Source organism: Thalassophryne amazonica, chromosome 11, assembly GCF_902500255.1.
Source record: "Thalassophryne amazonica chromosome 11, fThaAma1.1, whole genome shotgun sequence".
Classification (NCBI taxonomy): domain Eukaryota; kingdom Metazoa; phylum Chordata; class Actinopteri; order Batrachoidiformes; family Batrachoididae; genus Thalassophryne; species Thalassophryne amazonica.
The window spans coordinates 46,497,739-46,516,295 of record NC_047113.1 but is presented as its reverse complement, the minus strand read 5'-3'; the positions used below and the strand labels follow the sequence as shown (position 1 = coordinate 46,516,295).

The 18,557-nt window shown below is 40.4% G+C and overlaps 1 protein-coding gene across 2 annotated transcripts in view; it reads left to right on the top strand.

Annotated features, from left to right (window-relative positions):
* The first annotated feature begins 252 nt into the window (after window positions 1-252).
* The window catches only part of LOC117520171 (cationic amino acid transporter 2-like), a 33,007-nt gene continuing 14,702 nt past the window's right edge, over window positions 253-18,557 (top strand). Inside the window, exons 1-8 of one of the 2 annotated variants that reach the window (XM_034181486.1) lie at window positions 253-3,337; window positions 3,574-3,707; window positions 3,854-4,291; window positions 7,118-7,273; window positions 7,357-7,522; window positions 7,645-7,781; window positions 16,223-16,445; window positions 17,013-17,149. In XM_034181486.1, the coding sequence (XP_034037377.1) occupies window positions 3,892-4,291; window positions 7,118-7,273; window positions 7,357-7,522; window positions 7,645-7,781; window positions 16,223-16,445; window positions 17,013-17,149 (1,219 nt within the window). In that variant the 5' untranslated portion in view covers window positions 253-3,337; window positions 3,574-3,707; window positions 3,854-3,891. Of the gene's footprint in view, window positions 3,708-3,853; window positions 4,292-7,117; window positions 7,274-7,356; window positions 7,523-7,644; window positions 7,782-16,222; window positions 16,446-17,012; window positions 17,150-18,557 lie in introns of both variants that reach the window. The other variant, XM_034181485.1, reaches the window with a different exon arrangement.

The window sequence follows — 18,557 nt, the reverse complement described above, 5'->3', positions numbered from 1 at the left end:
GACCTTCTCAAAGCTGCACCATGACTGCTGAACAATCTTCATTCACAGCAAATCGATCTGACAATTATTTCAACTCTTACAGCAATCAGTACACTTTAGGAGGGGGTGGTGGCCAAGTAGTTAATGCACTTGGTTTCAGTGCGGAAGGTTCCCGGTTCGAATCCCACCCCTACCACATTTCTCCATGTAATGTGGAGTTGCATCAGGAAGGGCATCCAGCGTAAAATTTGTGCTAATTCAACATGCAGATCCACCTTGGATTTGCTGTGGTGACCCCAAGTACAAAACAAGGGAGCAGCCAAAGGGACTTACTTACAGCAGTCAGTACACTCTGAAGTGTTTTGTGGTACTTGTGTCTACTGTACACACACACATCATGCTAAAATAAAAATCAGCCCCTTGACAGAAAACCTTCTCAGTATGTCCTTTTGATAACATCAAACTACAACTTGGCGCACTCTGCTTGCAGTAATAATAGTGTCACTCTGATTGGTTTAATTCATCGTATGACAACACGAGCACAACACACCCATGAACAATGTGAACTGTAATCCAGCTCCTTCATTCAGATCACCCTGGTTTGCTGAGATTCATGTGCACCCACTGTCATGATAGGGCAATGGAATTATTTTGTTCACACACAAATGGGCACATAGAACCAAAAACAATTCCCTACATACAGTACTGCCTGTGACTGTAATTACAACAACACTACATATGTGGGGGTGAATATTGTTTAGGATGAGTTTTGATTGTTGCGAGTGTTGTTTTGGGTGAATAATGTTTGGGCGCAGTGTTGTTTGGGGTGAATATTGTCGAAGTTGAGGCCAAGCATTGCTTGGTGTGATTATTACTTAGGGTGAGTATTGTTTGTGGTGAATGTTGTTTCCAGTGAGTATTTTTGGGATGAATATTATATGGGTTGATTACAGTTTGCGGTGAGGTTGAGCATTGTTTGGAGTATTATTATTGTTTGAGATATTTTGGGGTGAGTATTGTTGGAGATGTGTAATGCTTAGGGTGAATACTGTCTGGGTTGAGTATTGTTAGGGGCGAATATTGTTTGGGGTGAATACTGTTTGAAAGGAGTAGTGTTGTGATTATTGTTCTGTGTTGCCCAGGATGAGTATTGTTTGGGTTGATTAACATTTGGGGTAAGCATTGATTGGAATGAGTATTCTTGTGGCTATCATTCTGTGTGAGTATTGTCTGGGATGAGTATTGTTTAGGGTGGTTATCATTTGGAGTGAGTATTGTTTTGAATGAGTATTGTTTAGGGTGAATATTGTTTAGAATGAGTATTGTAAATATTGTTCTGTGTTGCCCAGAATGAATACTGTTTGGGGTGAATATCATTTGGGGTGAGCATTGATTGGAATGAGTATTCTTGTGATTATCGTTCTGTGTGAGTATTGTCTGGGATGAGTATTGTTTAGGATGATTATCATTTGAAGTGAGAATTGTTGTGATTATTATGCTGTGTGAGCATTGTCTGGGATGAGTTTTGTTTAGGGCGAATATTGTTTGGAATGAGAATTGTGATTATTGTTCTATGTGAGTATTGTCTGGGATGAGGATTGTTAAGGATGAATATTGTTTGGAATGAGTATTGTTGTGATTATTGTTCTGTTTGAGCACTGTCTGGGATGAGTTTTGTTTAGGGTGAATATTGTTTGGAATTATTATTATTGTGATTCTTGTTCCGTGTCAGTATCGTCTGGGATGAGTTTTGTTTAGGGTGAATATTGTTAGGAATGAGTATTATTGTGGTTATTGTTCTGTGTCAATATTGTTTTGGGTAAATATTCTTTGGAATGAGTATTGTTGTGGTTATTGTTCTGTGTCAGTATTGTCTGGGATGAGTACTGTTTAGAGTGAATATTCTTTGGAATGAGTATTGTTGTGGTTATTGCTTTGTGTCAGTATTGTCAGGAATCAATTTTGTTTACAGTGAATATGCTTTGGAATGAGTATTGTTGTGATTATTGTTCTGTGTGAGTATAGTCTGGGATGAGGATTGTTAAGGGTGAATATTGTTTGGAATGAGTATTGTGATTATTTTTCTCTGTGAGTAATGCCTGGGATGAGTATTGTTTCGAATGAATCTTCTTTGGAATTAGTATTGTTGTGGTTATTGTTCTGTGTGAGTATTGTCTGGGATGAGGATTGTTTAGGGTGAATATTGTTTGGAATGAGTATTGTGATTATTGTTCTGTGTGAGTATTGTCTGGGATGAGTACTGTTTGGAACGAGTATTGTTGTGATTACTGTTCTGTGTGAGTAATGTCTGGGATGAGTATTGTTTAGGGTGATTATCATTTGGGGTGAGTATTGTATGGAATGAGTATTTGCATCTGATGGATGGATTTCCCAGATTCATGCGTGTTCTTTTATTTTAAACAGCATTGTAGCACAGACAATATGCTTGCACAGGCAAATCTCTTCTGCAGTTGCTTAATTTCACTTTGTGACGTTTAAAAGCAGCTCAAAACAAGGCTTGTTGGGGGGGGGGGGGGGGGTGTTAACTTTGACACATTTGATTAAATCCATGGGAATAGTGAAAGTTGTTGAAGAAATAACTGCAACTAATTGAAGGCTGGGTAAAGTGCAGCATTGTACTGGCAGGTAAAAGTCCAACATCTGCACTTTCTTATCAGGGGGCTGATAAAAAAACAAGAAAACAACTTGCATATTAATGATGCTTGTCATTTAAAGGACGAACACATTCTACTGATTCTCTTTTAAGCACACTTCTGAAGCAGGTGATTTACTCAGGACAGGTGAGTAGCATTTCTCTTTTCCCTCTGATTTAAATCCTGTAAAACATAATGCATTCTTTTATCATGTTTAACTGTTTTGTTTTAGCAAACAATTCTTCGACATCTCTACTGTTTGCTGGCTTGTTTTTTTTTTTTTTTAATGACTAGTTCCTTTTAAATTTTGCTGATGGATGAACACTGAAAAAATTAAACCAGTTTTAGAGAACAATGCTGATTCGAGCAGATAATGCTCCAGTGAGGATGAGCTACCAATTACTTGCTGAAACTTACACCCATCCACCCTTTCTTATCCCTCCTCTCCCTCTCACTTCCACTTATTTGCTCTTTCTGAGCATTATTTTACAGTTCTATGTTACACTGCAGAGAATGATGGGCCACTCATCTCCCATGCAACATATTTATTTTTGCAGGAACTGCAAAACAAAAATCTTAGGTTAACAGGAGCACTCGGTGTGTGATCTGTACACCGTTTCATCACGTTCTGACTGGACTTCAGGACACGATACCACAGGATGGCAAGAATATAACTGACATTACTGTCTCAATATTTATACAGGGTAATCCACATACATTGTCCTGATGAACTGACAAAAATCACAATCTGTATCTTTCTCTATGAACACGTATCTTAATGAACTCAAAATGAAGTTTCTGAGTGCTTTTACCCATTAACCACTTTACCCAGCACGTCACCTTTACATGGTCATAAACTTGTGAATTTACTCTTTGGCTTGACACCTGTTACACGCTGGAGCCCTTATGATCTATTACTACTGTTGTCTATTATTTATAGATTATTTACCGCTCAGCTTACCTGCAAAACAAAAATCTCAGGTTAACAGGAGGACTCGGTGTGTGATCTGCACACTGTTTCATCACGTTCTGACTGGACTTCTTCTGTTGGGGCCTCAGCGACTGATGCATAAGGTACTAAGTGTCCCCTGCTGGGCGAAACCTCCATTACACTATATTGTTACGAAATAGACGTTAACAGTAGTTCTATCAATGGAAAATGACCTTTAGTACTGAAATAAAATGGGGACCAACTATTTTCCTGCATTCATTTTTATCAGAGTGCCACACCTACATGCCATTGGCTGTATAACCCTTCATGTGTCATTGTTGTGGAAACTCTTCAAGAATGTCGTGCAGTGGAGTGAAGTCGTTTTTGAAGAGCTTGTCTCGGCGAAAGCCCTTGGAGCCTGAGGGAGAGCAGTCCACGTTTCACCGATGCCTTACCACTGTGGACCTGGTGGCCCTGGGTGTAGGCAGCACTTTGGGGGCCGGGGTGTATGTCCTCTCTGGAGAGGTAGCAAGAGTCTCTGCGGGACCCAGCATCATCATCTCCTTCTTCATCGCCGCCCTGGCCTCCATATTCGCCGGGCTGTGCTATGCAGAGTTTGGGGCCCGGGTTCCCAAGACCGGCTCGGCTTATCTGTACAGCTACGTGACTGTCGGAGAGCTGCTGGCTTTCATCACAGGGTGGAATCTGTTGCTGTCCTACGTCATAGGCAAGTGTGATACACAAGATTTAGCATGAATTTTTCAGAAGCAACGGTAAGGCGTTTAGTTTGTGAATTTCTCCATTGTGAGATCAATAAAGTCTTATCTAGTTTCAAACAAGTTGGCAGAACTCACGTAACTTTACAGTTAAAAAAATTGACAAATTGTTGTGGAACTTAAACAATTGAAGTTAGTGTTACACAAATCTTTTCACTCAAGCTAAATTAAATCACTTAGCTTAAAGCTCAAAACTTATTTTAAGTACAATTAACTTGGCTATTTAAAATAATTAAACTTAAATAAGCATAATAATGCGACATCTTAAAAACAGTTCAGCACAAGGAAGCAATTAGGTATTGAGTCAATGCTATTGAGCTACAGACTTTCATCTTGCTGTGTCCACATATATTTAAACTATTTTGCTGGGATTTTTCAACCTGGGCTCTATTTTAATTCTCATCTAATTACATTTTTTTCCATGAATCTGATTGGTTAATCATGTGAGATTTCAGACCGTATAATATTGGGGTAATGTTGGCAAAATAGTTGATCGTTTCATATTTGGATGTATTACTGTGCGCCAAGACCGATGTTCTGATGAGATGTCATTCCTGTTGAATGTCATTCCTGTCCTCCGTGCAACTGCGTATTTGCATGCATACGCAATATTGTCAGGACACGGAAGTGTCAATTTATGCGATGAGATGCACAATTTGACAGTCAACCGGCTGCGCACGCTGCTAGCTGGTAGCTGACAGCAAGAGAAAGTAGCGTACCTGTGCCGCCACCTAAATTGTTGAATTTAACCCACCATACTAAAGTATTGATATGGATTCTGATTGTCGGGATGCAGAAGTGTTGATTTATACGACGAGATGCACAATTCGACAGAACACCGGCTGCACGCGCTGCTAGCTGTTAGCTGAGAATGAGAGAAAGTCACGTACCAACACCAACGCCTAAATGGGTAAATTTAAGCTACCATACGAAAGTATTGATGTGTATTCTGATACAGAATTACCGTTTCACATTTGATGGATTTTCACATTTGATGGATTACTCCGCACCATGACCGCTGTTGGAGCAACGCTGCCTCGGCTCGATGGAAAACCTCGCCGACCGAATTACTTACAGAAAAATAAACTGTGCAATCGATGGAATTGAATTACAATGGGAATAACCCCCTTGTGTCTGATGATTTGCGGATGTTCATGCTGTAAAGCTCTATTTGCGACCGTATAACCAGCAGGAACATCCGCAAATCATCACACACAACAGGGTTATTCCCTAAATGTTTTTCAGTTAAACTTTTTATTCAGGACCAACACAATGACAATTGGTACAGTATTGAATTAAACACCATCACGGGTTACTCAGCTATGCAACATAAGCCTGTGGGGCAAACTAACATCTCAAACTGAATGCCTTGTCACCACTGAATTGGTGAAAATATTATTGGACACGTTTGGCTGTCGCCCCGGAAGATGTCAATATGAAAAGGCAAAGGTGAGTCCCATACTCATGACTGAAAATTGTGATGTACTGTACTAGTTAGAGGAGCACATGTGCTGGGTCACTGCATGATGATGTGAAGGTAGCCTGTTCTACTAGTCAGGTACCCTTTTTGCCGCTGGGGTCATCAGGTGCCAGTCTTGGGCATCACTTGAGCTGGCGACCTTCTTAACAGAAGACCAATATTATAACCATTGAGCTTTACAGTCAAGTGGACTCTATGTTGAGTCTGTAAATGTGCCGAGTTTTGTTTGTATATTGTGATCTTTGTACATATATTATTAAGTTCTATTAACTAAAATAATGCAAGCTGAACCCACTGAAAATGAGTTAATTTAGCCAACATTTTTTTTATTCAAATGCAATCAAAAGAAATATGTCATAATATTATCAAATACTTAAGATGTAATAACTTGTTTTTGAGTGCATGGGGTGGAATGATACACTAGCTCTATGATACAATATACTATTACAATGTTGTTCACACCAATGTAGAAACGTAATTTGTAGCGATTATTAAACTTTAAAGAAACAAATCATTCTGAAGTATAAACTAATCCAAGATTTTATCTTTTTCCTTTCTGTATATTTCATTAATCACTTATGATTCATCTGCAAGAGGTCATGAGTACTTTTTATGGCATTGCAATACTCATTTAAAAAATGATATGATTCGATACAGGCGTCAAAATACGATTATCACAATACACAATGTAACGTTCCACTCACAAAATAAATGAACAACTTAAAATGAGTTAATTTATTATTTTTTTAAATCAAAAGATATATGCAACACTAACTTCAAATATTTCACTTCTATCAACCATTTTTGAGTGCATAAATGCAGTTACATAAATTGTGACAATCTCAACAAATATCTTTAAACATTCATTGTTTATTTCCAGTGATTTTTGGATCTCTTGGGTAATCAATTTAATCAACTTAGGTTGTGTTTTCACTTTATTGTGTGGATGAAGGATGTATTTGCCATAATCTAACAAATGGGTATTCCTCATTACAACATTGTTGGGTCACTGAAAATAATAAATCATCAACTATGGACATGAGTCTTAAGCATTTTCTGACTTTTGACCTGCTGCAGTGTCTTATCAGGCAGCGTTTGAGCTCTAATTAACTGGGCAGCTGTGCTTGTTAAATTAACTGCTGCCAGATTAACGACCAGGGAACACAGATTAAAATCACAGAGCCATAAAGTGTGTAAAGCACGCTAAGGAAACGATTGCATGAATAGATTTTCTTGTTGATGACTGGTGACTCACACTGACTAGTCTGTTCCCTTTTTCCTCTCTCTATCTGCTCAGGGACAGCGAGTGTGGCGCTGGCATGGAGCGGGACATTTGATGACCTCATTGGGGGCCACATATCTCAATACTTTGAGACCCATGCAGCCATGGGCCTTCCTGGACTGGCACCATACCCAGACATCTTTGCTGCTGCTTTAATCATGCTCCTGTCAGGTAATGTCATTGACGTGATCATCTTAATAGTATAAACATGAAAATATTATGTATTTAAAAACTACAAATATTTGCATGTGAAGGTCTGCTGGCTTTTGGAGTGAAAGAGTCGACAACGATCAACAAGATCTTCACAGGGATCAACATCGTGGTGCTGTTGTTTGTGATCATTTCTGGGTTCATAAAGGGAGATACCGCCAACTGGCAGATCAGCGAAGAGACCTTGCTCAATGAAACAGCAATCCTGAAGTAATGTCAAAGACCACTCTAATCCTGCCTGTGTTTTCGGTGCATGCTTGATCTGATAGTATTTCCCTCCTGCACATGGTGTAGTTATTTTCTTGTTAATAACACTGAGATAATCTTCTCAGAAACTTGACTTCCACTGCCAATCTGACAAGTGACTTTGGAGTCGGTGGATTTTTCCCATATGGGTTTACTGGAACCTTGGCTGGCGCTGCAACGTGTTTCTATGCTTTTGTTGGATTTGACTGCATTGCTACAACAGGTTAGTAGACCACAACTTGTATGTGGTGATGATAGTTAAATATCCACTGCTGAGCAACAGGCCTGTTTGGTTCTTTTATTGTGGTCAGTGATCTCAAAAAGAATTCGACAGGAAACAGACTTCAAAGTTAAGATGTATTGAAAAAGTTCAAACCCTGATACAGAGAGTCATCTAACAGCACTGGGATCTCTGAACCAGATCACATGCAAACAACTACAACAAAGAGCCCAGATTTACTTTCTACTCTAACTTTTATTTCTGTGCCTAAGCCGGCCCCATGTGGGCGGGCTCTGTGATTGGCTGCAAAAGTGAAGTAGGCTGGTTATAAGCTGATGTGTGCTCACATTGCATTCAAAGTTTTTATGTAAAAATCTTATAGTGTTTGTGTATGTGTGTTTGTGTATGTTGATGCCAAACAATAAATCAGAGTGCTCCATCATCATCAAAAAAAAAAAAAAAAAAAAAATGAGGTGGGCTTCATAGATAATTGGCAAAGCTTCTGGGGAAAACCTGGTCTTGTTAGGAGAGACGGCATCTATCCCACTTTGGATGGAGCAGCTCTCATTTCTAGAAATCTGGCCAATTTTATTAAATCCTCCAAACCGTGACTACCCAGGGTTGGGACCAGGAAGCAGAGTTGTAGTCTTACACACCTCTCTACAGCTTCTCTCCCCCTGCCATCCCCTCATTACCCCATCCCCGTAGAGACGGTGCCTGCTCCCAGACCACCAATAACCAGTAAAAATCTATTTAAGCATAAAAATTCAAAAAGAAAAAATAATATAGCACCTTCAACTGCACCACAGACTAAAACAGTTAAATGTGGTCTATTAAACATTAGGTCTCTCTCTTCTAAGTCCCTGTTAGTAAATGATATAATAATTGATCAACATATTGATTTATTCTGCCTTACAGAAACCTGGTTACAGCAGGATGAATATGTTAGTTTAAATGAGTCAACACCCCCGAGTCACACTAACTGCCAGAATGCTCGTAGCACGGGCCGAGGCGGAGGATTAGCAGCAATCTTCCACTCCAGCTTATTAATTAATCAAAAACCCAGACAGAGCTTTAATTAATTTGAAAGCGTGACTCTTAGTCTTGTCCATCCAAATTGGAAGTCCCAAAAACCAGTGTTATTTGTTGTTATCTATCGTCCACCTGTTCGTTACTGTGAGTTTCTCTGTGAATTTTCGGACCTTTTGTCTGACTTAGTGGTTAGCTCAGATAAGATAATTATAGTGGGCGATTTTAACATCCACACAGATGCTGAGAATGACAGTCTCAACACTGCATTTAATCTATTGTTAGACTCGATTGGCTTTGCTCAAAATGTAAATGAGTCCACCCACCACTTTAATCATACTTTAGATCTTGTTCTGACTTATGGTATGGAAACTGAAGACTTAACAGTATTCCCTGAAAACCCCCCTCTGTCTGATCATTTCTTAATAACATTTACATTTACTCTGATGGACTACCCAGCAGTGGGGAACAAGTTTCATTACAGTAGAAGTCTTTCAGAAAGTGCTGTAACTAGGTTTAAGGATATGATTCCTTCTGTTATGTTCTACAATGCCATATACCAACACAGGACAGAGTAGCTACCTAAACTCTGTGAGTGAGATAGATTATCTCGTCAATAGTTTTACATCCTCATTGAGGACAACTTTGGATGCTGTAGCTCCTCTGAAAAAGAAATGCCTGACTCCGTGGTATAACTCACAAACTCGCAGCTTAAAGCAGATAACCCGTAAGTTGGAGAGGAAATGGCGTCTCACTAATTTAGAACTAACCTAGCCTGGAAAAAGAGTCTGTTGCTCTATAAAAAAGCCCTCCGTAAATCTAGGACATCTTACTACTCATCACTTATGAAGAAAATAAGAACAACCTCAGGTTTCTTTTCAGCACTGTAGCCAGGCTGACAAAGAGTCAGAGCTCTATTGAGCTGAGTATTCATTTAACTTTAACTAGTAATGACTTCATGACTTTCTTTGCTAATAAAATTTTAACTATTAGAGAAAAAATTACTCATAACCATCCCAAAGACATATCGTTATCTTTGGCTGCTTTCAGTGATGCCGGTATTTGGTTAGACTCTTTCTCTCCGATTGTTCTGTCTGAGTTATTTTCATTAGTTACTTCATCCAAACCATCAACATGTCTATTAGACCCCATTCCTACCAGGCTGCTCAAGGAAGCCCTACCATTAATTAATGCTTCGATCTTAAATATGATCAATCTATCTTTATTAGTTGGCTATGTACCACAGGCGTTTAAGGTGGCAGTAATTAAACCATTACTTAAAAAGCCATCACTTGACCCAGCTATCTTAGCCAATTATAGGCCAATCTCCAACCTTCCTTTTCTCTCAAAAATTCTTGAAAGGGTAGTTGTAAAACAGCTAACTGATCATCTGCAGAGGAATGGTCTATTTGAAGAGTTTCAGTCAGGTTTTAGAATTCATCATAGTACAGAAACAGCATTAGTGAAGGTTACAAATGAGCTTCTTTTGGCCTCAGACAGTGGACTCATCTCTGTGCTTGTCCTGTTAGACCTCAGTGCTGCTTTTGATAGTTGACCATAAAAATTTTATTACAGAGATTACAGCATGCCATAGGTATTAAAGGCACTGCGCTGCGGTGGTTTGAATCATGTTTATCTAATAGATTACAATTTGTTTATGTAAATGGGGAATCTTCTTCACAGACTAAGGTTAATTATGGAGTTCCACAAGGTTCTGTGCTAGGACCAATTTTATTCACTTTATACATGCTTCCCTTAGGCAGTATTATTAGACAGCATTGCTTAAATTTTCATTGTTATGCAAATGATACTCAGCTTTATCTATTCATGAAGCCAGAGGACACACACCAATTAGCTAAACTGCAGGATTGTCTTACAGACATAAAGACATGGATGACCTCTAATTTCCTGCTTTTAAACTCAGATAAAACTGAAGTTATTGTACTTGGCCCCACAAATCTTAGAAATATGGTGTCTAACCAGATCCTTACTCTGGATGGCATTACCCTGAGCTCTAGTAATACTGTGAGAAATCTTGGAGTCATTTTTGATCAGGATATGTCCTTCAATGCGCATATTAAGCAAATATGTAGGACTGCTTTTTTGCATTTGCGCAATATCTCTAAAATTAGAAAGGTCTTGTCTCAGAGTGATGCTGAAAAACTAATTCATGCATTTATTTCCTCTAGGCTGGACTATTGTAATTCATTATTATCAGGTTGTCCTAAAAGTTCCCTGAAAAGCCTTCAGTTAATTCAAAATGCTGCAGCTAGAGTACTGACGGGGACTAGAAGGAGAGAGCATATTTCACCCATATTGGCCTCTCTTCATTGGCTTCCTGTTAATTCTAGAATAGAATTTAAAATTCTTCTTCTTACTTATAAGGTTTTGAATAATCAGGTCCCATCTTATCTTAGGGACCTCATAGTACCATATCACCCCAATAGAGCGCTTCGCTCTCAGACTGCAGGCTTACTTGTAGTTCCTAGGGTTTTTAAGAGTAGAATGGGAGGCAGAGCCTTCAGCTTTCAGGCTCCTCTCCTGTGGAACCAGCTCCCAATTCGGATCAGGGAGACAGACACCCTCTCTACTTTTAAGATTAGGCTTTTTGCTAAAGCTTATAGTTAGGGCTGGATCAGGTGACCCTGAACCATCCCTTAGTTATGCTGCTATAGACTTAGACTGCTGGGGGGTTCCCATGATGCACTGAGTGTTTCTTTCTCTTTTTGCTCTGTATGCACCACTCTGCATTTAATCATTAGTGATTGATCTCTGCTCCCCTCCACAGCATGTCTTTTTACTGGTTCTCTCCCTCAGCCCCAACCAGTCCCAGCAGAAGACTGCCCCTCCCTGAGCCTGGTTCTGCTGGAGGTTTCTTCCTGTTAAAAGGGAGTTTTTCCTTCCCACTGTCGCCAAGTGCTTGCTCACAGGGGGTCGTTTTGACAGTTGGGGTTTTTACGTAATTATGGTATGGCCTTGCCTTACAATATAAAGCGCCTTGGGGCAACTGTTTGTTGTGATTTGGCGCTATATAAATAAAATTGATTGATTGATTAAATATAAGACATATAAAACAAATTAACTAGCATTATGCAATCATGTAAGAAGCAGTTTTATTGCAACTTACTGGAAAAAATAAAACCAACACTAAAGGCACTTTAGTGTTGGAAGCTTTTAAATGAAATTATTAAAAAGAAAAAAGTTGTTAACGATTATTCATCTTACTTTCATACTGATTCTGACAAAACTGTAAAAGAAAATAAAACTATTGCTGATCATTTCAATGATTATTTTGTCAATGTGGGTAAAAACTTATCAAATTCAATTGTATCCTCAAAAATGTGCTCTTTGGACAACAGCAATACAATTAATACCCCTTTGGATTCAATGTGTATTCATGAAACTAATGAAATTGAAATTATTGACATAATTAGTTTCTTCCTGTTAAAAGGGAGTTTTTCCTTCCCACTGTCGCCAAGTGCTTGCTTACAGGGGGTCGTTTTGACCGTTGGGGTTTTTCCGTAATTATTGTATGGCTTTGCCTTACAATATAAAGCGCCTTGGGGCAACTGTTTGTTGTGATTTGGCGCTATATAAATAAAATTGATTTGATTTGATCATGCTGTCCAAATAGATACTAATACTTTGGTTTTATCAATTAGACAGCTATAAAAAATATCAGATGGTTTTATCAATTACACAGCTATAAAAGGAACAGACAGTTTAGCCAAATACAAAGACATTTTGTGTGTCAGCCATTTTGAAAAGCATTTAGGTTAAGATCAAACAGTTACATTTTGGATGTGTGTCGGCCATTTTGTGATATGCATCATGGAACACTCTTACAGGCCCATAAGACAAAAATTAGAAACACTTATAATCTGTATCCATCAGCCTGAATCCTTGTCTGTCTGGAGCTACATCTCAGTGGTTATTCAGTGGTTTTTAATTCAGGTTTGTTATGATGAAGGACCAAACTGTAGAAGGCCTTGTCAGGTCAGGTGTGGGAGCATGCACTGGCTCCATTCATTGCAAAATCCAAAATCCGCCCTAGGTCATGATTGGTACTACCCAGCCAGACAGCTGGTCCGTCCACACCTCCCGAAAGTAGTTATATCTGGTGCAACCAGCTGATCCATGGTCATCCCCTTGGTTGTGTACCTTTGCTGTGGTCTTCAGCACTGAGGAACCTGCACATTGAATCATGAGCAGACAGTACTTGACACAGTGCGACACAGCCTCGTCTGAGTGTCACAAAGTGCACTTGTTTCCAGTGTGGAAGGTATCGGTTCAAACCCACCCCTACCTATTGTCCATCTAATGGGTAGAGATGCCAAATCAACATGCAGATCCAAGCCAAAGGGATTTATACTTTACTGAGTCTCGCTAAGTAGCTGCTCATTTGACACAAAGTCATTCAAGCGTTACCTGAGGAGTCTCTAGAGAGACTTAGTGTTAAAAACATCCAGTTGTCTCTTTAAGTTCCAGTTAGCATGCAGGTCTTCCAACGATGTAATAAGACAGGAAGCAAAAGGACCCAAAAGACTTGGACCTTTGTTCTTCTTCAAAGGTACTGACATCTCCAAACTCTGTCCGGTAACCCATTAACTCCATAAGGATTTCTCAAGCATCTCCTGATCTCAAAGGTGATTCCAGGCGATTGCATGTATGAACATGGACACGTGTTCACCCTGTCCATACAGATCCATGTCCTCTCAGTACTTTTTCCTTTCATCCACTTAATACCACAGTGCACCTTGCACTCCTGTTTAAAGGGGATAAAAGGCATTACTGTGATTGGTAGATGTTATGCCCACAGCAGGCTCTTGCAGAATGTGACGCAGTAATAAAGCCCCTTGTTGCCCAGCTCTCCGGTTTGCAGTGACAGCGCAACAATGTGTACTCAGCCTTGCCCCAAATGGAGTTTCGCTAAGCATTTTAGACCTTGGGACTTAGAATCTCAAGATAGAGAACTAGGTCACTTTGGAGGATCCTTGGGTATCCTTGGAAATGATTGTGTCAAAGGAACAGTTACTTAAGGAGACTCAGATGAGGCATACCACCTGCATTGTTAGGGAACCTCAGATATGATATTCTAGCCATGTGGCAAACTTCTCTGGCCATGATCCAGCACACAGAGGTCAGTACAGAGGAACCCATCAAGTGGAAAAGGACAAGGGAATTGATATATTTCACCTGGCTGCAGCAGACAGATGGCTACTGGTGTGACGTGGGGATCAACCGGTTGTCTGCCAGGACACAAGGCACTTCCATAGTGTAGTGGTACACTACCCATGTTCCCAGATCTGACCTTATTTTTATTTATTTAACCTTTATTTAACCAGGTTAGTCCCATTGAGATCGAGACCTCTTTTGCAAGGGAGACCTGGACAATTATAAAGTGTCCAGTTCACCTAACCTGCATGTCTTGTGGGAGGAAACCCACGCAAACACAGGGAGAACATGCAAACTCCACACAGAAAGGCCACAAGTGGGAATCAAACTCATGACCTTCTTGCTGTGAGGCAACAGTGCTAACCACTAAACCACCATGCTGTTGCACTGTACTTTACTGTGTTCCATAGCAACATTAAGATGTACTTTGCATAGGCAAGCTGACAATATGCGTACCCTCTGCTTGTATACAAAGGGGTATGCATTAGTGCAACGACAAAGAAACTGAATTGAAATCAAAAATTAAACACAAAATATACCCCATTGTGCCTCGCACCTTACTTTGCACTCAGAATACCCATCATGTAAATAGGAATGTAAAGTGAGACACACTTTGTACACTGCAGACTGTGAAAATATGGCTCAATATTACCCATTGTTAAAATATTATTGTTGTCATAAACTGTGATATTGGTGAGTTTATGTAATTTATAGTGAATATGTCAAATTGAGGCCTGTATCATGTATCAAATTGTTTGTTTTGTATTAAATAAATACACCAAGCTTTATTTAGTACTATAATATATTTTTGACACTTTATTCCATGTTAACAATATTGACCTTATGCAACAGGGTGTTGGGAAAGTGTAGTGACACGGACCCACAACAGGGGGCGTAAATGAACGGACAATGGATGAGCCAAAAAGATAACAATTTAATGTTGTGAATGTGCTCAACGAAATACAGACAATCACAGATTTTGAATTCAGTCAATATATATAAAGGTGATGTGTGGGCAGGCTCGAGGATAGAAGACGTCTGTCCAGAGAAGAGCCGGGTCCCACACGATTTCCACTGCCAACGGATCTGAAGCACACCGGAGCCGCCAAGTCCTGAGTCCCCAGGTGGCCACCGTCTCCAGCTGTCAGACCTGGTACTGCTGGCAGGAGGCAGAAACAGTTAATGGTGGGTGTGTGTGTACACACCCAGTACAACAGTCAGCAACAGTCTCTCCTTTTTCTGGTGGGAAAAACACCTCCACCTCCGAAACAAGAACACAGTTTATGCAGAGTCTGAGTCACTACTTATCGGAGTTCGGAGTGAGGAGTGAAAGGCGTCACTCCTCCACCATCCGCGAACCCAGCCTCCAGCTTCAAGTAGCGAAAATCAGGACACCTGCAAACAGTTCAGAACAGAATCACGTGCGTTGGGCACCAAACGCGGCTGAGAGTATTACCTGAAGGTAAGACGATATCTCGGCAGCGAGGTGGAGTTGCTGCCCGGCTTTTGTGGAGATGGTGGTGATGAGTGACAGCTGGTGATGATGATGAGTGACAGCTGTCACTCCCAGTTGCTCCTGCGAGGCGGTTGCGCCCCCTCGTGCCTGAAGCCCGCACTTCAGGCAGGGCGCCCTCTGGTGGTGGGCCAGCAGTACCTCCTCTTCAGCGGCCCACACAACACAGGCACAATGACATTTACAGTATAAATCCTTATTTTATCATTATATTTTAAATTCCCATTAAGCTGGAAAATCACTAAGGGCCCATAGGCAAAGTCATTAATCCCCAAGTTTCTCCCGATGTGCACCTGAGCGCCTTGCGTGGCAACATCCTGATATCGATGTGTCCGTATATGTGTGAATGGGTAGATGTGAAGCATCACTGTAAAGTCCTTTGACTATAAAAGCACTATATAAATGCAGTCCATTTACCAATTTGCCATTGTAGTCCCTTTTCTTTCACCTTTCCATATTTTTAAAAACTGATCCATGAAAATTAATAATGTGCTTCATTAGACAATGTCACGTTATTCCTATGCGATTAGCAGCAGGGGTGCAGTGGCTGACGCTCTCTCCTTACAGCAAGACTGTCGAGGATTCAGTTCTACTGGGTAACCTAAGTGCAATTAGGAAATTAAATCCAGAGGACAAATGGACACGTCTTTATTTTCAGTCATGCTTTAAACAGATTTAGGAGGAATATCCCTCAAAATGTCATTGTCCTCTGTGTACTTTTTTGCAGGTGAGGAGGTGAAGAACCCCCAGAAGTCAATCCCTGTGTCTATCGTTGCCTCACTGTTGATCTGCTTCTTGGCCTACTTTGGTGTGTCTGCTGCTCTCACACTAATGATGCCCTACTATGCTCTAAACCAAAAGAGCCCCTTGCCAGTCGCCTTTGACTATGTTGGATGGGGTCCTGCCAAATATGCTGTGGCTGTGGGATCCCTCTGCGCACTTTCCACCAGGTCTGAACCTCCTGCCAGTACAGCTGTGGAAGCTTCATATATCTTTTTGGGGAACCAAACTGTGGGCTGAAAAAGGATTAGTTAAATTTCAAAGTTGTCAAGAAATTCTGTGCAGAGACGGGTCAAGGATGGAGAGTAAGACGTGCACACATCCACGCTCTTGTAGGACATAACCCAACCTGACCTGTCTGTTCTCACTCTGGAAGCACTGCCAGACAGCCAGTACAATCTAATCTGTGTTGCAGTATATTGGGATTAAACGATTACCTGTCCACCACCTCGGCCTGTGAACAAACAAACTGAGCTAATAGACAGTCAGTCAGTCTGTCTATATGTGTCTCATATGAATATCATAGTGTTAATAAAAGGATTTCAACCAGTGACCTCAAACTCATTCCATAAGTGGGCAAGAGGATGGATGTTTTCGTTGCCAAACCACACGTTATCAGATGATTTCACTCATTAGACTGATGACGTGATCATTATCAATAAAAACCTGTACACTTTTTTTTAAAACCACTGGTTTAGAACGCAATGGTTAATCTGTGTTTGTATTTTTCTCTCCAGCCTGCTGGGATCGATGTTTCCAATGCCTCGCGTATTGTTTGCCATGGCAAGAGATGGCCTGCTTTTCAAAACCCTGAGCAGAGTCACCTCCAGGGGGAGTCCTGCTATCGCTACTATAGCTTCTGGAACTGTGGCAGGTACAGCTTTGTGGGGAGGAGGTCAAATTAAAGATATTAGCGTGAGCCATGGCTGTAAGTACTGAGTGAATGGATGCACCGGCCAGATCTATAACAGCTGTGTCTGCAACCGTGCAGCGAGTGGTTTGCTTATTTTTTTTTTTTTATTATGTTGTACACATGAATAATAACATAAGTGTGTTGTGGGTATGTTTGTTTACTTGAGAGTTCTGCAAAAGACGGGCATTTATATTACAAAGATGACACGTTCTGTCCTGTTTCCAACTCTCGTACCTGAAGTACTTCTTCGGCACTCGCAACAGAGCGTGATATTACACACATAACCAAAAATGACATCACATGCATGGACACTTATTTTGACCACTAACACATACTTATCTAAATTACATACAGGACGTTAATTCTAGTCTAGCTTTACTATTTTGCTTAAATGTAGGCACAATGGATTTATACATTCACACAAAGGGAAACCACATGGTTGTCCTCATTAACCTGCAACAGTTAGCTTCACTTAGCTTAGCTGCCACATTCATCCCTTTTAGCCACATCACACCAGTGGTGGACACAACTAACCAAAAAGTTAGCTTCAATAACCATTAATCAGAGAACTGAAAATTTATCTTTTATGGCAATAAACCTATAAACCTCCTGCGTCGACCGGCCAATCACGTTTTGCATTTAATGATGACGTCATCAGCAATCGACAGGCAGACATTCTGCTACAAACACACAACAGAAGGGCTAAAATGTTTGATTTTAGGGTTTACAAATGTTTTTGACCATTAAACTTTGCTCACTTTACCAGCAAAAAAAATGTTTTTGGATTGAAAGTTATTGGAACTAAATTTATCGGAAGATAATTGGTCCGATGATGGCTTTAAAATCTATCTGAAAAGCTAATCCAATAGCAAAAACATTTGCTTCAATAATTATCTGTTATCAGATTCGCTGAACTGTGCCCATCACTGCATCACACACATAATGGAGATAACTGGCCGACATTCTCACCACCGTTCTCACTGTACTTCCCATATCTTATACCCATTTTCTGTAAGATCACCTGCAAAAGATGGACATTTATCTTACAAAGATCACACGTTGTGTCCTGCTTCCAACTCTGGTGCCCGAAGAACTTCTTTGGCGCTCGCAACAGAGGTGGAAGCGACACTCACCCGGGTAGCTGCTCCCCCTAGTGTCGAGGTAGGGCTACTACTTCTTTTATGTAATGCCCGACAACACAGGTCTAGAACGTATAACTGTAACTGTAGCAATTAGATAAAAAGGAACAATAAGATACATGACAGGAAACAGATGAATAAACAAGATTATATAAACAAAAATGGGGGTGGCTTCTCCTTCCTTACAATTACTGCAGTAGGACAGTGGTGCATGGCTGGAGCATTGCCAC